The 21,414-nt window shown below is 43.3% G+C and overlaps 1 protein-coding gene across 4 annotated transcripts in view; it reads left to right on the top strand.

Moving 5' to 3' along the window:
- Positions 1-21,414, top strand: part of LOC134401417 (enoyl-CoA delta isomerase 2-like) — a 313,853-nt gene that overhangs the window by 281,601 nt on the left and 10,838 nt on the right. For 3 of the 4 annotated variants that reach the window (XM_063130333.1, XM_063130334.1, XM_063130332.1), the window contains 4 exons: positions 8,472-8,541; positions 9,492-9,582; positions 12,280-12,400; positions 18,945-19,034. In XM_063130333.1, coding sequence (XP_062986403.1) covers positions 8,472-8,541; positions 9,492-9,582; positions 12,280-12,400; positions 18,945-19,034 — 372 coding nt within the window. The remainder of the gene's footprint in view (positions 1-8,471; positions 8,542-9,491; positions 9,583-12,279; positions 12,401-18,944; positions 19,035-21,414) is intronic. The other variant, XM_063130335.1, reaches the window with a different exon arrangement.

The raw sequence follows: 21,414 nt of genomic DNA, 5'->3' as shown, positions 1-21,414 counted from the left end.
GCATAAACTGGAAGTTATCCATTTCTAATTGTACTTAGGAGCACATTAATTTCAAAACTGGCTGCATTAGGTCTGAGTAAGGGAATCGGTGGACTTCAAATGGAATAGTGCTGCTGTGATCTGGTCTCCAGATTGGGACTTTTGTAATTTGTTGGGGATTGAAGCAGTTCATTTTAAATTGCTTAATCATTTCTTTCTTTCTTTCTTTCTTTCTTTCTTTCTTTCTTTCTTTCTTTTTCCCCCAGCCAAAAGTCCTGTTGCTCAAATTCAATTGCAATCCGAAAATACTCTGTCTCAGCTAAAATAGAATTTATTATGTTAAAGTCTTGGTTCAAGCTGCAATTTATAGATATTCCAAATTCCTCAAATTATGTTTAAAAGAACTGGCCTTTCATGGTATTCTTTATAATAATTCTTGGATTCATAAATCATTAAGGAGATGCATATCTAGGGTGACCATATGAAAAGGACAGGGCTTCTGTATCTTTAACAGTTGTATTGAAAAGGGAATTTCAGCAGGTGTCATTTGTATATACGGAGAACCTGGTGAAATTCCCTCTTCATCACAACAGTTAAAGCCGCAGGAGCCCTGCCCTCTTTTGTATCTGGTCACTCTAGTATAGCTCCTGCAGCTTTAATTGTTGTGATGAAGAGGGAATTTCACCAGGTGCTGCATGCATACAAATGGCACCTGCTGAAATTCGCTTTTCTATGCAGTTGTTAAAGATACAGGAGCCCTGTCCTCCTTTTCATATGGTCACCCAAGATTAGACAGATTCATGAAAGATAAGACCATCAATGGCTACTGGTCATGATGGCTATATATTACCTCCCGGATTGGAGACAGTACACCTCTGGATATTGGTTGTTGAAGAGCTTCGTCTATTGAGCATTATAGAAATATAATAAACAAAATAAACACAAGTGGAAGGGTAATATTACACTCCTGCCCTGCTTGTGGCCACCTGGTTGGCTACTGTGGGAACAGAATGCTGGATGAGATAAGTCTTTGGTCTGATCCAGGGCAGCTCTTCTTATATTCTTATGACAAATTTCAAAATCTGAGTTAAGGAGATGCATATCAAACTTCCAGGCTTCCCCTTGTGTGTGTGTTTTTTTTAATCCCTAAAATGAGCAAATTACCTGTTGGAATCAAACTCTGTTAACATAGAGCTTTATAGAAAGAGTGTTTCAACTAAAAAATGTATAATTGATGCAGTAATTTGAGGGGGGAAAGAATTTGGGAAATTGTAAAAAAAAACACCCCAGACTTTGATTCATTAAATCATTCCACAGATCCATCAGCATGTTTACTTGGGAGTAACTTCCATTGAATGTATTGGGACTTACTTCTAATAAGATATGCATTGGAGTGCACTGTTAATCTCTGATCTGGCCCAGCCCTAAAGACAGCATGGGGTGCCTTTTGGGTCTTTCAATAAAACCTTCTTCAGGTTTTTGAAAGACATTCATTTTTAAAAAAGAAGAAGAAAGAAATCCAAATGTAAAAGATGTTTTTCCTAATATTACATGTTAAAAATAAGGCTGCATGGAATGGCACACGGTGACTTCATATTTTTAACAACCTTCTTCAATCATCACCCTTTCTTTAGAGGGATATTTTGCACAGCGTCTTTCAGAGTAAATGAGCTGCAAGGGAAAACAAAATGGCAGCTGCTCGAATTTTCTTTCCTCTAAAAGAAGTTTGCCTCAGCCCTTAATATATAGCTGAAACAAAACAGCTGATTTCAAAGTGGGTGAAACGGCTGAGAAATGGTCCTTCTCAATTCAGTGCAGCCTTAGCTTAAAGTAAGCGGTTATTTTGTTCTCCTTTTCGGCAACAGTGTATATTATATTGTCAAGCCAGAATATTTCAATTATGTCCCATATTCCAAAAGGACTTGCCTATGAAGCGTCAGAGTAATTGTAAGCTTACTACACTACATTCTACTGACGCTTCTATAAACTCTTTACAGGGGAGCTCATGGACAACTTATTTGACAGCTTCTTTGACCAGCTGTAGTTTTGAGGAAGCCCTTGGTAAAGTGCCACTGTAACCCTCTTCTGCATTGGTGGGCAATGGTACAGCTAGGTAATTTTAGACCCTGGACTTAAGGGAGATGGGGCTGGTTAGACTGCCATGTGTATTACTTCAGTTGTGAATCATAGAATCATAGAATAGCAGAGCCGGAAGGGGCCTACAAGGCCATCGAGTCCAACCCCCTGCTCAATGCAGGAATCCACCTTAAAGCATCCCTGACAGATGGTTGCCCAGCTGCCTCTTGAATGCCTCTAGTGTGGGAGAGCCCACAACCTCCCTAGGTAACTGATTCCATTGTCGTACTGCTCTAACAGTCAGGAAGTTTTTCCTGATGTCCAGCTGGAATCTGGCTTCCTTTAACTTGAGCCCGTTATTCCGTGTCCTGCACTCTGGGAGGATCGAGAAGAGATCCTGGCCCTCCTCTGTGTGACAACCTTTTAAGTATTTGAAGAGTGCTATCATGTCTCCCCTCAATCTTCTTTTCTCCAGGCTAAACATGCCCAGTTCTTTCAGTCTCTCTTCATAGGGCATACAACTAGCATTTCTCTTCTTCCCCCACCCTGGGATTCCATGCTTTACAACTGCTTCTATATTCCTGATATGTTAGAGCAAACATAAACAAAGATCCCCTGCTTGCCGACCCAGATAAAAATAAAATAGTCTGAGGATGTGCAGTTTTGTATTTTAAACACACTTAAACCATAGCACCACCATGACTTCAGCAAAAAAGAAGAAGAAGAAGAAGAAGAAGAAGAAGAAGAAGAAGAAGAAGAAGAAGAAGAAGAAGAAGAAGAAGTTTGCTTCTGTTGGCCTGATATTAAAGACATTTATTAAGGACTAAGCACCATTTCGTTGTAGAAAGGTAAGCATAATAAAATGAGTATCAGTAACCATATACATGCTCAGCTACTGCTTGATTATAAAATGTTTTTAAGAATACGAAGAAAGGATGTTGTGGTGAGCAGAGCCATGCCAGCCTGGGTGCTTGTTTACTCTCTGTTTGGTCAATGCGGCAGGCTAGGCTGTGTGGAGCCCAAAGTCCAACCCTAGCCTGTAATGTTGCCCATTCTACACAAATAGTGGCTCACTGCAGGGATGGGTGGCTGCTGGCCTCGCTCGTTGGGTGTGTGGGCACTCGGCAAGCGGGTCTGCAAGCACCCCATGGCTTGGCGAGTGGGGTCCAGGAGATGAGGGGGGACTCTCATGGGCTCCTTTGCCTGTCTGGGCAGTGACCAGGGGGGAAGGAACCACATGATTCCTGTATTTGAACTTTGTCTGGAGCAGTATGGGAACGTGACATACACAATGCAGTGCCCATGCCACTACCAAAGGACAGCTGCTTTAGAATTCGAACTGGTTCTGACTGAAACCTGGAGCGGATTCACTGCCCCACTGTCATTGGAGCCACCAGCCTCCACTGGGACCTGTTGCTCCTCATATGAGAGCAGATGGTCAGCAAGGGGAAAGGGAGGAAGAAGATGGATTGACCCAGCTTATATCCCCACCTGCCCATCCCTTCTCCTCACTGACCCTTCTTCATAAGCCACAAATCCCTCAATGTTTCCCCATTTCTGCAAGCACAGCCTCTTCACACAAAGCGACTGGATCATTGCCTGAGTTAATATTTTTAATAAGATTTCTACTATGATCCTCAAATCCCTTTCCTAAGTAGTTATAGCTAATACAGAATCCATCCATGTATCTAGGATAATTTATCTTCAAGTGAGTTGCTTGTTAACTCATTAATATGGAGAGCCTTATTCTATGTGCTGCTGCAGCTGGAGCATGACCGAAACCTCTTGGCTCCTTAATTCCTTCTAACTCTTCCGTCTGTACATCTTTATTAGCATAATAGTGCGGCAGCTTTAGATTAATGGGGTGGCAACAACTCTAGGCTCTGTAGGTGACTCCAGACTCTTATACTTCATTTCTCCACTTCCTTTGAGTCTGAAACAGCCCTTTGCACAGGCATTTTGGTGCCTGAGGCAAAAGCCAAGATGGCTTCTCTCCTCCTAGTCTATGTGCAAAAGCCAACAAGTCTGGCAGTTCAATCTTACTTCAACAGTGGCAATAGGACAGCATTTTCCACCGCACCTGAGGGCAGCTGACTAGCTTAGGTGGCACAGGCCAGGTCACATGGCATGGACAGGGCTGGTCATATGTCTTTCCACAATGCCGCTTGTCTCCCAGCAGCCTCACTCTGCCTAAAGGTAAGGCCAGCCCTGCACATAATATACCATTTTCTCACCTTTTCACAATGTGTTCCTTTGGGGGGAGATTTTTGGACAACAACCCCTAACTGTATATGCATACAGGCCACAAATAAAGCTGCCACACTTCTTCCAGCATATGTTGGTTAAGGATATGCTTAATCTGTATAACCTTATACTTGGTTTCCTCTGATCACTGTACGGTGCCAAACCTGTGTATTTAGTTTGACCTGGATTTTCAAATGAACAACAAAAGGGCATATCCCACAGACTTAGTCCCTTTCCACACCATCATTTTTGGAGGGATTATCCCGGGATCATCCCTGTGTGTCCAAAAGATGCACAGGGGATCCTGGGATCAGGGAGGGATGATCTTTCCATTTCCCCGGGATAACTCAGACCTCAGTTATCCTGGTTTTACATGCGGACCCAGGACAATCTCAAGGACCGTGGGTGGTGTGGGCACCCATCCCAGCTTCTTCCCTCTTCCCTGTGAGTAGCAGGGCTCATCAGAGAGATGGAGACGGGATGGGAGGAGTCCAGGGCCCTTGGGGGTGAGGTGGGGAGCAGGGGTGGGCCTTTTTTACCTTTTAATTTTTGCTGGAGTGCGAATGTGCTCCAGCTCTGGCCCTTTTAAAAAATGGTGGCCACACCGGGCGCAATGCCTATGATGTTGTATGGCCTGTTTAGACTGAGGGCGACCATCCCGGAAGCAGGTAAGTCTGGGATCGCCCCCTCTCCTTCCCTCTGCACCCGTAGGTGTAGAAAGGGCCTTAAACAGGTGTAATAATTATCCCCTCTTCCCAAGAGTCTGTTTACATTAGGCATGTGCTCCGCTCCTATTAGAAGCGCAGAAGCAGGAGCGAATTGGCCTGCTCCGCCTTGCCCAGAGGCGGAGTAGAAGCGGACCACGGACCCCTAGAAGCAAGGCGAAGAGAAGTGACCATTGGCGGAGCGCTTCTCTTTCCGCGGAGCGCTCCGATCGCCATCTTGAAACATTTCGCCCATAGATAACTGGGTTGTTTTTGAAGCTATCGTTCTGAAAATTCTTGTGCTTAGACAGTCGTGGATGGGGGTCATTTTGAGACTACTCTCACCTCTCTGTGTCGTGCGGGTCGCGTGCTATATTTTTTAAAAAATCGGGTCAACAAACAGGGACAGCACGGGTCAAACGGTGGTTTTCGCCCATAGGATTGCATTGCGGAAAAGAATCGGGGATAACTGGGTTGATTTTTAAGCTATCGTTCTGAAAATTCTTGTGCTTAGACAGTCGTGGATGGGGGTCATTTTGAGACTACTCTCAACTTTCTGTGTCCTTTGGTTCGCGTGCTAGAATTTTTTAAAAAATCGGGTACATTTACAATACAAATGGTAGGGTAAACCCGGCTGCGGCGCGGCGGGGTTTATTTGAAGCGATGACAGGCACATTCAGCTCCCAATCCTGATGAGAATTGATCACCTCATGAAGCATCCTCCAATCCCAGCGTTGGAGGGGGGGACTAAGGCAGAGGCACCCTCAGAGCTTTCTGCTTTGTGTCTCTTTGTGGGTTGTCGTTTGTGGAGAGAGGAGTTAGTTATAGGTGCTGCTGCTGTGTTTGGACTTTGGAGATAGATTAGGATTTAGCTTGGCGCGTGTGTGTGTGTTTGTTTGCTTCTTTCTGACTTTTAGCTTAGTTTGCTCTGCGTTTTTCCCTTACTTTGATTTAATATAAAATTTATTTTTAAACTTTGGAGTGTGTGTTTGTTTGGTTGGTTGGTTGGTTGTCCCCCACCCCTCCTCTCTCTTAAAGCCTGACTGTGTTTCATCTTCCTTCCTTCTATATACCAAAAAATACAAAAAAATACCAAAAACAAATATTATTCTCTATTTCTTCTCTCTGTTACTTGGACTCTGTGTGTGACTGTGTGATTGTGTGAGCGTGCTGTGTGTGCAGTGCACTGTTTGTGAAGTGCAACAGCCACTGATTGAGCATTTCAAATCCTGTTTGGGCAAAGCATACACACACTTCTTGTCCCATTTCCCTACATACAGTAGGATTAGACACATGGATTAGCTTTCATGGTGCCAAGTTTGAGGTTTCTAACATGCGAAATGACAGAGCTATGGAAAGGGGTGTGAATGGGGTGCCCGATTTTCATAAATTCCCCAAAAATGAGGGGATGATAGGATTGCCTTGAAACTTGGCGTCCATGTGGACACGTGGATAAGCTATCATGGTGCCGAGTTTGAGGTTTCTAACGTGCAAATTGACGTAGTTGTAGAATGGGACAATTTGGGGTGAGTTAAGCCACGCCAAAAATCAGGGGATGATGGGATTGCCTTGAGTCTGGGCGTCCATGTGGACACATGGATAAGCTATCATGGTGCCGAGTTTGAGGTTTCTAACATGCAAATTGACAGAGCTATCGAAAGGGGTGTGAATTAGGGTTATGGGTGGTGCGTTAGAGGTTAGAGCCGCGCCAAAAATCAGGGGATGATGGGACTGCCTTGAGTCTGGGCGTGCGTGTGTGTCCCTGGATAAGCTCTCATGGTGGCGAGTTTGAGATTTTTAGCGTGCAAATTGACGGAGCTATGGAAAGGGGTGTGAATGGGGTGCCCGATTTTCAAAAATTCCCCAAAAATCAGGGGATGATGGGATTCCCTTGAAACTTGGCGTGCATGTGTATACCCCCATGAGGTGTCATGGTGCCAAACGTGAGGTTTCTAACTTGAACAGAAAAAAAGTTGTTTACTTTTTTAGCTTTCAATGCAAGCCTATGGGGGGGGGAAACGGAGCTCCGATCCGGATCCGGATCTCCGAGCGGAGTGGAGCGGACATGGGCGGAGCGGGGGCGGGGTGAAGCGGCCCGATCCGAAAATCGCGGATCTGGAAGTGAAGCAGAGCGGGGGGTCCGTGCACACCCCTAGTTTACATACTCTGGAAGCCCCAAAGCAGCTCCACATTGGTGCTGCATCATTTATACAACACAGCAGTTTCCAGAGAAGCTCCTCATTTTAAAGGTTGGGGAATTACCCTGACTTTTCAGGATGGAGCAAGGTGAACACAGCCCTTTGGCTGTCTAACCTTGCTCCATCCTCAATGCGGAGGTGTGGCTGGGCAGATGGTGCTCCCTGATTGGTCCCTGTCTGCCTGGGCAGGGGACAGGCCCAGCTGTCAGAAACCCCATGCTTTTGCTGTGCATCAGGATTTTGCTTAATGCAGCGGCAACCCAATGTTGCATAGGCAGCCCCTAGGCACCCTAGGAAGTGTAGTTGTGTTGGGAGGGAAGGGCATCTCTAATAGAGAATTTTCTTTAAACAACTTTTCCCAGGATTTTTGGGGGAGGGATGGGGGAAATCGTAGTTAAACTAACATCAGTCTGATCTGTGAAATGTAGAAACCGAATAGAGAACAAAGTGATTCTTCTGGATTATTATTATTATTATTATTATTTATTGGTTTGATATATTTATAAATTGTCCCTTCACCCAGTGGGCAGTCAAGATGACATACAAAATTCAGATAAAAACAGCAATAAAAACAGAATAAAACTAATATATCATAAGAAAATGAAGCCACGGCATTCATTACAAAAACAAAACACAGAAAGCGAGATTAGGAGCCATTACAAGCTCAACAGAACAATACAGTGTTCGCTGCCTGTCAAAGGACAACAAAGAGGGGATAGTCTGGCCTCTGTAGGGAGGGACTTTCACAACTTATTCTATTCACAGCAGGGGTACCCAACCATTTTGGGTTGGTGGGCGCATTTGGAATTTTGAGATAGTGTCATGGGTACTTTCACAAAATGGCTGCCATGGTGGGTGTGGCTGGTCACAAAACACCCATTTCCTAAGAGGCAGGCTGATGAGGCTAAAGAAAAGGTAACTTAACCAACAACCAAGCGCAATGCAGAGAGGTGGGATCTGAGCTCAAAAATGCTAAGCCGCTCTTTGGAACCCTCAGTTTTCTGTGCAAACGAGTGAAGCTCAAGTAACTGGGGCAAGCATGCCACCTGGGGCCCAGAGGCATTCTTGGAAATCAAGATGAGACTGGAGAGTGGTGCTTTGCTTTGCAGCATATCAACCTCCCAATTAAAAACAAAAAAAAACTTGGGCAGGGCAGGGAAGCTGGCAGGCACATAGTGCCATGGGCACTATGGTGGAGACCCCAGATTTGCAATATTTAGATAGTATTGGTTAAATGCTCTCCTCCCTCCTCCCTCATTCTCTTGCACAGATGTATGGAGAAATTATACAAGCGCTTGAAGCAGCCGCCAAAGATGATTCCACTTTAACTGTTATAACAGGTATTTAATCTCATGGAATTTCGGTGAAGGGTGTCATTAAGAGGTGTCAACTCTCATCCTGTGGGTGGAAAGCACAAGCAAGAATCCACCTGGCGGAACAAAAGGTAGATGTTCTCCTGCCTCTTGAAATCTGCAGGGCTACAATTGCTCCACAGAACCTGGAATTTATCCACCGAGGGAAAGATACAGACAGATTTCCTGTCTGTATCTTGGCCTCTGGTCTTTTAAAAGAGCATGTTTCCAATTTTCATGACAAACATAAACATGCCGAAAGCTCCCTGAACTCAGCGGGTTCAATTAATATTTCTCTATATCATTCCCAATAGTATATAAGATTGTATTACATCTTGCGCCGTATGGTTCCAGCATATATTAAAAAGGCTCCATTTTTCAGTAAAGTGATTGGCGGACAATCTTCCTCTCCTTAATCTTACTATATTGATCAATTTGGTTATATGTTCATTTCTCATACTCTCAGGAGCCGTTCAGCAATATTTCTTTATTTCAAAAGGGGTTACCACGTTAGCCAGTTGCAGCGAAAATGACAAATGTCTTGTAGCGCCTTAAAGGCTATCAAATTGTTTATGCCATCAATTTTCAGGTACCTACAGATGCATGCATCAGATGCATGCATGCATTTCATCTTTCATTTCTATTTTATATGTTTGTTTGTTAAATTTGTATCCCATCTTTCCACCAAGTGATGCTCAATGTAGCAGACAGCAATTAAATACAAATACATACTCAGTAGAAGTATGAAAAATGGGGATCTGGAAGGGGGGAAAGGTGCCCTTGGTACTGAAAAAATAGTAAAATGTTCTCACACACACACACACACCCCAAGCCACATGTGCCTACAGGCCCCAAAGGTTGCCTATCCCTGGCTTACTGTATATATTTTACATGCTATTTTTTATTTTTTTGTGGACTTTTGTCTGTTTGTATCCTAGGATGTGGTGATTACTACTGTAGCGGGAATGATCTTAACAATTTTGTGGAAAATTTGCATGAGATATTGAAAAACGACGGGAAATGGATGAAGTAAGCTCTTAAATATCTTCATAAGGTTACATTTAAATCATATTTATTTAAACAATGGCATGGACTGTGGCTGCAATCTAGAGTGCTCCTTTAAGGTTACCCTATATAGCACACTATTTTTGAAATTTCTTCATGATTCGAAACCAGCTTGCCAGTATAAAGGGTAGGAAAGAAATGCCCTAATATTCTTGAGGGTTCATGATGACAATTCTGAAAAAGTTCTAGGAAGCCCAGGCGATTGTCTTCTACTCAGTCAGACCATTAGCTGGGCAAACTTTTTGCCCCCATGGGCTTCATGGGGCAAAGAGCAATTGATTGGGGACCACACATGCCTATACACTCTACATGCATATACACATACACTCTATATGCATATACTTAAAATACTTAAATACAAATACTTAAAAGGTTGCCACACAGAGGAGGGCCAGGATCTCATCTCAATCATCCCAGAGTGCAGGACACGGAATAATGGGCTCAAGTTACAGGAAGCCAGATTCCGGCTGGACATCAGGAAAGTCTTCCTAACTCTTAGAGCAGTACGGCAATGGAACCAATGGCCTAGAGGGATCGTGAGCTCTCCCACACTAGAGGCATTCAAGAGGCAGCTGGACAGCCATCTGTCAGGAATGCTTTAAGGTGGATTCATAGTCTTATAGGCCCCTTCCAACTCTGCTATTCTATGGTTCTCTATGATTGTATACATGCCAATACTCCAACTGTAAAGGCTCTTAGTATACACTTTTGCTGTCCATCTGTTAATCCACAAAGATGTAATTTAAAAGTGCATAGACATCTGCTATTAAAACAGATTTTTCAAGAACAAAATTTACACAAGCAGTAACTTCCAATCAAAAGGAAGCCACTGCAGGATATGCCTATATCATATGCCTCAATGAGGCATTGCCCTCATTACACTGCCAGCATCTAGCAGAGTTAGCTGGCTTCTTCTTAATAAGACTCTATAGTGTAGTGTCCAGTATATGTGAAGTATCAATTTTCATTGAATCAGTTTTAAGTCTATGGAAATAATGGATATGGAAGCTAAGGCAAGCTTCTATAGATTAGCAGATAAGAAATCCCACTTGATTGGGATACACTAATGTCTGTATCATGCACTGAAGCTTATTAGCCAGAATTGCTGTCAATATTTTAGCAACCACATTAATTAAGGAGGTTAGCCTATAATTTGTCCAGTTGGTATGGTCTTTGCCTGGTTTAGGGATAACTGATATGTAAGCATCATATAAAGAGATGTGAAAAAGTCATGATTCCAAAGCCTTAAAAGCAGCCACAGGTGGAGCGACCCACATATCTCTAAGGAAGAATTCCATAGAATAGGAGCCACCACTGAAAAGGCCCTATGTCTTCCTGATCTTAGTGGTGGGCCAGTAAGTAGGGCCTCCAAATTTTCTTCTCTTTGTGCATTTTATTAGTAACTGTTTCTTGCTTGCAACATGCATGAAGACTGAATTGTATTGACTGTGCCTCAAATTCCATGAAGCCCCACCAAGGCACACATACTCATCGGTGAAATGCTAGAGAGGGATGGGTTTCTACGCTGTTTGCCGTTGTCTGTCAATAGCCATTTTTAGTTTTCCGTTGTCTTTCTTTCTTTGCCCTTTCCGCCATCCCTGAAGGGCAGAAACCCATCTCACAAGACTCAGATGAGGGTGGCCTCTAACATGTCACCAAAGAAGATGAACAGCATCACCCAAAAAAATTGAGCACTGTCCTCTGACAGCCCTTCAGAAAGAGGACTGTTCTCTGTAAAGGAGGCACATGGCCACACCTCATTATTATGAGCTTCCTGAGTGTAGGGAAATGTTTCAAATAAATGCATATAAATAAAATACTGATGGGAAGGGGAAACTTCTGCTATCTGTTGTTCTAAAAAGCTAACCTCCTGGAAAATGCCCTTCAAGGCTGCCCTTCAAAACTAGCTAGTGCTAAGCCCGACCCAAAACGTACCAAGTTCAGGACTCTGTATGTAAAGCAAGATGTGTTGCATCAGATATCTCTGGTGTTAAGTTTGCACAGGGATGGATAAAGATGTTTGAGCTTGCCAAAATGATCCGAATTTCACTTCGAAGCTCCGTTTGGCTCACTCCCATTTTTGTTTGCAACATGTTTTTTGGGTTCGATTGAATTGGGAAAGTGTGCATTTTGAACAGGGAGTGTCTGCATTTCTGTGTGCATTTTCAAAAGCGTGCACTTTCCCTCCATTGACTAAAGCGTAAAAATGCGGGGTGGGGAGTGGGTGGGGTTAAGTGTACGTTTTTAAAAAGAACAACCACATTTTTTGAACATGATTACAGCTTTGGCAATGTGCACATGGTGTTGTTGTTTTTAAATGTACCCCTGTTCACATTCAGGGGTGTTAACTAGGCAAATCTGGATGATTTGCAAATCGAAACAAAATTCTCATACAACTCTAACAGTGACCTATATTAAAAGTCTTCATAGAGGGTATTTCACATAGCAGGAAAATGCAGACAGTGTACTAATCAAATAGCTTGGTAAACTCACTGACCACATTTAGGCGTAATCCTTTGCATGTTTATACAGAAAAAAGTCCTACAGTTCCCAACATTCCTCAGCCAGCCAGCGTTTTAAAGTTGTATTAAAACAAACCAGAACCGATGTTAGTATTTCATTATGCCATAAAATAACTGGAAGTTCTTTCTCTGCTTTTAGGGACTTTGTCAATCATTTTATTGACTTTCCTAAACCACTAGTAGCAGTGGTAAATGGTCCTGCCATTGGTGTCTCTGTCACACTCCTTGGGCTGTTTGATCTTGTGTATGCATCTGACAAGGTGAGTCATCAGCAGGTGAAATCCTAGTGAGGCTCAAACATGCTTGGAAATTCAAACATGGGAACATTTTGTCTTACCATGCATTTATAGGGGTGCAGCTTCGGGTTATTTAATTATGAGAGAAGTACACTTTGCACATACTGAGATTTTTATCTCTCTTTTGTATCACAAGCAGTTCAGGTAATTTTTTTTTTAGTGCTTAGCCTTGTCCATCTCTTCTTAATATGATTGCACCATTACTTAAGAACCACACAGGAGCTGCTAGCGCGGAATTGCTTTTGATATTTTGATAATCAAATTAATATCTAGGACAAATACGCATAGACATGCATGAAATTATATGCTGATGACGCAGTTCAAACTTAAAACAGAACTATGAGACACTTTCTATGCCAAATAAACGTAAATAAATATATCTGGGTGATATATATATACTTTACCATGAAGAATTGTTACAAGAGAGCTATTTTTCTCAGAACTGTGCCATGCACAAATAATTATAAGAGCTGATGGTAAATTAAAATAGTTAAAAGCAAGTCTTAATTATATTCTGGCTAGCCTCATTGAGATGTCCATGCTTTCCCTTATTTTAAATTATGACTGAATAAAGCAGTATCATGCAGGGAATTGAGAAAAAGAAAAAGGGCATTTCAATGGCACTTACTAGAATTTATGGAAGGCAAGAAATTCCCATTTCATACTGCGTCACTGTTTTGGAAAAGTACAGTCAATAATCATGGTCCTTGAAGGATCCGTTCCTCTGTGGTACAAGGCTGAGTGATTACACTTTGGGTTCAGACAGTAGCCTACTGTTTCTTTTCAAATATGTGTATAAGTTATTCTCTTTTTCTTTTTAATAACTATGAGATGTTTTATTATTTCCTGGGGGAGCAAAAAACTGCATAAGTTTCTGAAGTGATCTGGATTCATTTGTGATCAGTTTTAATGTGGTGCCTCTGTGATGGTATTTGCATGTTTCTCTTCCCCCTTCATTAGGAATTAGGATTTTATATCTCCTTTGTCTGATGGATGAGAGGAAGAATTAGGCATTCATAGAATCATAGAATAGTAGAGTTGGAAGGGGCCTATAAGGCCATCGAGTCCAACCCCCTGCTCAATGCAGAAATCCACCTTAAAGTATCCCTGACAGATGGCTGTCCAGCTGCCTTTTGAAGGCCTCTAGTGTGGGTGAGCCTGTGACCTCCCTAGGTAACTGGTTCCATTGTCGTACTGCTCTAACAGTCAGGAACTTTTTCCTGATGTCCAGCTGGAATCTGGCTTGCTGTAAATTCCCCATCCCCCTGTGAAATTGTCTTGTAGGAAGAAGTACTACATGCAACAACAGACATACCTGCCAATTGTATCATATTCCTAGCAAGCATCAGGGATGAACTGCATATTGCATGCACATGTGTGAAACAAAACCCCAATGACCGCTTCTTCCAGGGATGAATTGGAGGAGAAACACTTTACCCACTTACTACTTTTCTGAAACTTCTAAACTGTTTACCCCTCCCTGGGACTCCAGGTACATGATGTGAGAGTAAACGCACCTGGATCTCTGTAGGAAGAGAAAGTGGTTGGAAGGGGAGCTGGAACACAAATACAGTGAGTATGGAAAGGGTGCAGCAGGTCTTTCCATTACTTCTCTGCTGAAATCTCTAGCCAAAGCTGCTATTCCTTAAAAGTAATAACCGTCCGGGTTTCAATACACGTGTTTGTGAGTAACAGGTAGCTTGGCTCACAAAAGTGATCTGTGGGAAGCAGAGGTCATATCTGTAAATCTTGTTTCAGATCAGGTTAACTGGACAGGATTAACTAAATTTACTGCCTGTTATTGTACTTGCTGTAGCACAGCCTTACAGCATATCAGGAGCATGGAAAAGATGGCCCAATAGATTATTTAGTGACCACGCCTTCAGCATGTTAGATATATGTGTCACCATGAAAGCATGAGGGGGTGGGGGCATTCCACCCATTACATGCTGGGGTCTTTCATGTGACACAATTCCATTGGCATCCTATTTAGTGCAGGTGGCACCATGATGTGAGGTGGCAGGGGGACATTTTATTTGAATTAATACATAGATGGTGGTGAGAATCTCAGGGTCTTCTTTGCATGTTCAAGAGCTGCTTGACTTTTAAGTTAGGAATTCATAAACAATTTTAATACAGATCATTTTTTCTGGTGAATGTAGTGGCAGTTTGCCTTTTTTTGGAATCGGATAAATTGCTGAAAGCCTCTGAGTTTGTTTTGCTAAGCATAATCTCCTCCTCTCCAAAATGTTGTTTTTATACGTTTTTATGTTTTTAAATTTTGTATACTTTTAGTGTTTACTGTTTTTAACTTTTGTAAACCGCCCAGAGAGCTATGGGGCGGTATATAAATGTAACAAATAAATAAATAAATAAAATGGCTTCCCTGTTTCGCCCTTTGGCCGTCCTGTTCCCAGATTATACCACCTTATACTCCAAACTTCCCCAACCTGGTGCCATTCAGATGTTTGACCTACAACTCCCATCATCCCTGCCCATTCACCATGATGGCTGGAGTTGATGGAAGTTGTAGTTCAGAACATCTGGAGGGCATCAAGTCAGGGAAGGTTGTTACAGTCTGTGTGATTACAGGCTGAATTCCTCTATTACGTGACAGACTACTTGTATAGCAATATTTAGAAATGGAAATCATCCATTTCCAAATTGTCACCCCGTGCGGTCTAATAACATGTGATATGTAGCCAAAATAAAAGGGCTTAAGTTCTGCTGCCACGTTGGAGTGTCTCCGTCTCCGTTTTGCCTGAAAAGAGTGCGCTAGGACAGAACAAGCCATGCAAGGCAGATCAACATGTTAATGTACTCCAGTTTTCTTCTACTGACAGGGGTGTCTATACGACACCGCTTTGCAATTGGCTCCCTCAAAACTTTGCAGCATCGCTGCTGTGTGGCAAGAACGATAAATTTAGACAGCAGGAGGGAGTGCGCCATTTGGCATGTGAAGCCTGTCCTCTGCCCCCTGCCCTGTCTTCCTGCGCTTACTGTTCATGTAGAATTCTACTAAATACTGCTCCTATATAAAGCAGTTGATGACAATGGTGGTGAAAAGGAAGCCTCCCTGAAGGAGGGGCCTCATTGAGGGTGTCTTGCCCAGGGGCCCCCAAATCCTGAAGCTGGCACTGGCCTTTACCAATGAAATAGAGAGACCAATCCTCTGGCAAAGACAAGACCAGGAGTTAGGGGTGGTGGTGGTCCCCAACTATATACTTTTCCTCCTGTTTCCTCTCGCCCTCCCTCCTTTCTCGGCCTTAAGTAGGTGGTGGTGTGGGTCTTTTATTATCTAGTCTGTGCCAGTTCCAGCCTCTTTCCATTCCACCTTCGCATTGCTTCTCCTCCTTTGAGGTACATGTGGTGAGGCTCTTCGCTCCACTGCGACTGCGGATTGCAGTTCTGTACCGCCCCCAGGCTCGTCCTCAAAATTTATCTCTGATTTTGATTCGTGGCTGTCCTTTTTCCTATCTGATAACTGTCCTACTCTTATCTTGGGTGATTTCAATATTCATGTGGATGACCCTCAAGATGCTGCAGCTCTACGATTTCGCTCATTATCTTCCTCTTATGATCTTAAGCTTTGGTCTGATGCACCCACACATTCCCTTGGACACTGTCTGGATCTTGTTCTCACTCGGAATTGCTCTGTGTTGGACTTTTCTACTGCTCACTTTCCGTTGTCAGATCATCACCTAGTTTCTTTCAATATTACTCATAATCCTCCTCCTTCACGTCCCGCTTCTCGCTCTTGTCGTGACTTGCAATCTATCAATTATGAGGCTTTTCCCCAGTCTCTAGCCTCCTCCCTTCCTTCTGTCTGTTCGGCTGTCTCCTTGGACTCAGCTGTCTCCTTCTTTAATTCCTCCTTATCTTCAACTCTTGATAATCTTGCTCCATCTACAACTCGGATAGTTCGCCCTTCTCAACCCCAACCGTGGCTCACCTCTTCCCTCCGCTACCTTCGCTCTTGTTCCCGGGCAGCTGAACGCCTTTGGCGTAAGACCAGGGACCGGGCAGACTTTGTCCATTACAAATTTGTACTCTCCTCTTTCTCTTCTGCCATCTCACTGGCCAAACAGCAGTACTACTCAACGCTGATCCAGTCAAATGCTAGGCATCCTCAGCGGCTCTTTGCGTCCTTCAATTCTCTTCTGACGCCTAATCCGCCATCTCTCCCCGCCTCTCTGTCTGCTAATAACTTTGCCTCTTTTTTCAATGCTAAAATCCAAACTATCCGCTCTGATCTGGCCAGCTCTGCTCCTCTTCCAGTTCCTGTTCATCTGTCAGCTCCTCCTGCAAATTTCTCTGCGTTTCCTTCGGTCTCTGCGGATGAACTGTCTACAATACTGCGCTCTTCGAAGCCTTCCACTTGTTCTCGTGATCCGATTCCTTCTCGCGTCTTTATTAATCTTATTCCTGCTATCCTCCCTTCCTTGCTACATATTATTAATCTTTCTCTGTCCTCTGGTTCATTTCCTTCTGCTTTTAAACATGCTACAGTCTCTCCCATTCTCAAGAAACCTACTCTTGATAGGCTATCTCTGTCTAACTACCGACCTGTCTCTTTGTTGCCGTTTGTTTCAAAGATCCTGGAGCGTGCGGTCTACTCTCGCTGTCTTGACTTTCTTTCTAGTAACTCTGCTTTGGATCCATTTCAATCTGGATTCCGTCCTCTGCATTCCACCGAAACAGCCCTTACTAAGATCACCAATGATCTCCTTACTGCCAAGTCTAAAGGCCATTATTCCGTTCTTATTCTCCTTGATCTAACTGCAGCCTTTGACACGGTTGATCATGATCTTCTTTTAGATTCCCTTCATGACCTTGGATTTTGTGGCTCTGTCTATAACTGGTTTGCCTCCTATCTAACGGGTCGCTCTTTCAGCGTGTTGACTAATGGCAGCTCGTCTTCCTCCTTTCCCCTTTCAGTAGGGGTTCCGCAAGGCTCGGTGCTTGGCCCCTTGTTGTTTTCCTTATACATGTTGCCCTTGGGCAAGCTTATTCAATCTCATGGCCTCCAATATCATCTGTACGCCGATGATACACAACTATATCTGTCATCTCCGGAACTTTCTCCTGATGTTCACGATCGTATCTCGGCATGTCTTTCAGATATCTCAGCTTGGCTGCTTCATCGTCGCTTGAAACTTAACATGGCAAAGACTGAATTGCTTGTTTTTCCTCCTAAACCTTCTCCTCATCTCTCATTCTCTCTTACTGTCAATGATGTTACGCTTACTCCGGTCAAGGAAGCTCGTAGCCTTGGCTTTATATTTGACTCCTCGCTCTCCTTTATTCCTCATATTGAGGCAGTAGCTAAATCTTGTCGATTTTTCCTGTATAATATTGCCAGGATTCGATCATTTTTGTCTGTCTCTTCTGCCAAGACGCTTGTTCATGCATTGGTTATTTCACGGTTGGACTACTGCAACCTTCTTCTCTCTGGCCTTCCTTCTTCTCACATCAGTCCGTTGGTTTTTGTTCACCACTCTGCCGCAAAGATCATCTTCTTGGCTCGCCGCTCTGACCATGTTACTCCGCTTCTGAAATCTCTTCATTGGCTTCCAATTCACTTCAGAATCCAATATAAACTTCTCCTGTTGACCTTCAAAGCTTTTCATGGTCTAGCTCCTTCCTATCTCTCCTCTCTCATCTCACACTATTACCCCGCTCGTGCTCTTCGCTCCTCTGATGCCATGCTTCTCGCCTGCCCAAGGGCCTCTACTTCCCTTGCTCGGCTTCGTCCATTTTCGTCTGCTGCCCCTTACGCCTGGAACGCTCTTCCAGAACATTTGAGAACTACAAGTTCAACCGCAGCTTTTAAAGCTCAACTAAAAACTTTTCTTTTTCCTAAAGCTTTTAAAACTTGATGTTGTGCAGACTTCTACTGTTACTTTCTACTGTTAGTTTTACCCTACCCTGTGCCTGCTTACCCTACCCTGTACCTGTTGGCATTCTCTTCCCCTCCTTATTGTTTTACTATGATTTTATTAGATTGTAAGCCTATGCGGCAGGGTCTTGCTATTTACTGTTTTACTCTGTACAGCACCATGTACATTGATGGTGCTATATAAATAAATAATAATAATAATAATAAGAAGAAGAAGCGTCTTCCTGGCACCAAGGCTCTTTGTCATTTAGAATTTGTGCATAATAATACCAAACTAAAACTACCCTTTCCCAACTACATTACTCATTTGTCCTCTGCCCAGCGCAGTCTATCTGCTCTCCTTCACAGCACCAACTGGCTTTTCCTTCATATCATTCCTGGCTTCTTAGGCAAAAAAATAAAGGCGATAACTTAGGGCGAGTGTTTGCAGAATCAGACTGTAATCCTGTCCATGTTTGCTCAGAAATAAATCCCACTGAATTCAGTGAGATTACTTGCAAATAGATGTACATCAGGTTACACCCTAAAGTTCTAATCTATTTGCAATATTGATAACTTCCAGCATTTTCTCTGTTCTTTAGTCTGTTTTTTCTTTAAATTCCAATGCAGGCTGTGTTCCAGACCCCTTTCAGCCAACTTGGACAGACTCCAGAAGGCTGCTCAACATACACCTTCCCAAAGATAATGGGCCCTGTAAAGGTAAGTAGGATAAGTTATTGTTACAAAACCCCCATGTATCAGCGAGGTTTTGTGCACCTTCCCATCTCCGCACAATCCCTCTTCAAAATATAAACTCTAGTTAATCATAAATAGATTTTTTAAAACTAAAAACCCACCTGCAACAGAAAGAGCTTTGCATTCTGCTTCTATGTAGACTGGTCTCTTAAAATGTTCTAAGTTGTGGAGGGGTTGAGAGGTAGGTTGGTAATCGAGCTTGCATAGGAATGGAATTTGAGCAGCACTTGCTGTAAAGAAAAGTAGTGGAGGGCTTGCTAAATAGGAAGAAATCACTGGTTGTGGATATTTCCTTAAGCAAAACAAACAAAAAACCCAGTGACCTTGATTTTATTTATTTATTTATTTATTTAAGTATTTTTATGCCGCCATTCAGCCAAAAAAGGCTCTCATGGCGGCTTACAAAAGTATTTTGATGCACCAGCCCCTACGTAGAGTCAACCACGCTATGCTGAATTTGTGGAAATATTGCCTAGGAACCAACGTGCCAAAAACACACCTATAAAATTGCAGTCCTAGTCATACTTGTGTGGAAATGTGTCACACTGAAATCAATGGGGCTTACTTCTGCAGAAATATGGCTAAGATAAGATTGCAAATATACCACTTCTTTTGTTCTGAGTCTGCTTTAACTGGGTGGTCTGCATTTCTGTACTCAGATAGTTAAAAGGACCCCTCAGGCTAGAGCACATGTAATAGGAAGCTTGCTTGCAACATATCAATACTAGCCCAGTATTGTTTACTCTGTGACCTGATTTGCATGATCCTAGTTGGTTAACAACCCTACATGTGCCCTTTGCATGCCAGCCAGATTTACCTAATACCCCTCGCTGGTATGGGTTGTTGTGACATCCAAACCCAGCAAGGGTGGGTGGATGGTTGGATAGGGTGACCATATTTGGGAAACCAAAAAAGAGGACACCTAGTGTGTGTGTGGGGAAGCAGCTTTCTGAGTCCTGCAGAAAGTACGTTATTCCCCCGCCACCTTAAAGAACCCGATTGGAGTGGAGAAGGGGAAAGGATTTCATTCTGCACCACCACCATCCACTCCAATTGGGGCCTTTTCTATAATGTCCACGAATGACCCACTTTCCCCTTTAAGACCTCAATTGGAGCTCGGGGTGGGGGAATGATGTGCCTCAAGAAAGCATGTAATTCCCTCCTGCCATGCTAATGGCAGCCTTAAAGGGGAAGGTGTGTCATTCCAGGACATTATTGAAAATTATAGAAAATCCCCCCTGACACCATGGAAAGAACAAAAACCAGGACAAATCTGGGGAAATCCTGACAGTTGGTCACCCTATGGTTGGAGAGGTTAGCGAACCTAAAACCTAAAACAGCCCATGAGTTCTGGGTGGTCTGTGACTGGCATGCACAGGCTGGTTAACCACATCTTATTAGCCACCCTGCGATTGTGCAAACTAGCTTTATGACTGGCAGCATTTCTCCAGGGTCCCAGACACATCCCATCACTTTCTACCAAGGCCTTGAACTGGAGATGCCAGGGATTGGACCTCGGATCTTCCTCATGTAAAGCAGCTTTGGGGAAATCTGGCCCTCTGGGGATCCTTGTGTAGCTCTCCGGAGTTCCCTAGACAGCCACGTCCCCTTCCTCCGGCTCCATCCCCTTTCCCCCAACCACCAATCATTTCCCCAGCTTTTGCACAGTTTCCCCCCATCCTGAAAGGTTGAAATGCCTTCTACCAAGGCTTAGTTGCTGGCAATCAGAGCTTTAAGTTATGACATCCTGATTTCGCCGCCCTGAGATCCTGGTGACATAGGGCGGGATACAAATGTTTTAATAAATAAATATTCTTTTTTATTTTTGGCGCCATCCCTTTTGCCAACGGTCCTGCTCCCTTTCCCTTCTGCCCACCCACCACTGGAATGCAGCCCCTGACAGCTTCTCCAAAGTGGTATTTGGCCCTCAGGCTGAAAGAGGCTCCCTGCCCTTGATCCAAAGCATGTGCTCTGCTACTGAGCTGTTTTTACTTTCCTTCATAGCCAACATGTTTAAATGTGGCTTTGTCCCAATCACATGAAAAAGTGGGTAGTGTGTGTGTGCATGCCGGGTGTGTGTGGCTTCCTTAAAGAGTACAGGAAAAAGAGAACAGAACAGTTTGACTGCTGACGGAGCCAGAATGAACACAACTGCAATCTTGTAAAAAAAAAAACTATAAGGTTTTGAATGTATAATTACTTAGAAAAGTAATTCATTTCATTGTACAGCTCCTGATGAAGGATCCACAAGATCCGAAACATTGCGCGTTGTACAAGTTTGGTTTAAAGTTTTTAGAACATTTTTTATATTTTGTATAGAAAAATAAAGAAACCTTTTTGACAT

This window comes from Elgaria multicarinata, chromosome 7, assembly GCF_023053635.1.
Source record: "Elgaria multicarinata webbii isolate HBS135686 ecotype San Diego chromosome 7, rElgMul1.1.pri, whole genome shotgun sequence".
Classification (NCBI taxonomy): Eukaryota; Metazoa; Chordata; class Lepidosauria; order Squamata; family Anguidae; genus Elgaria; species Elgaria multicarinata.
This window is presented reverse-complemented; position numbering and strand designations above follow the sequence as displayed.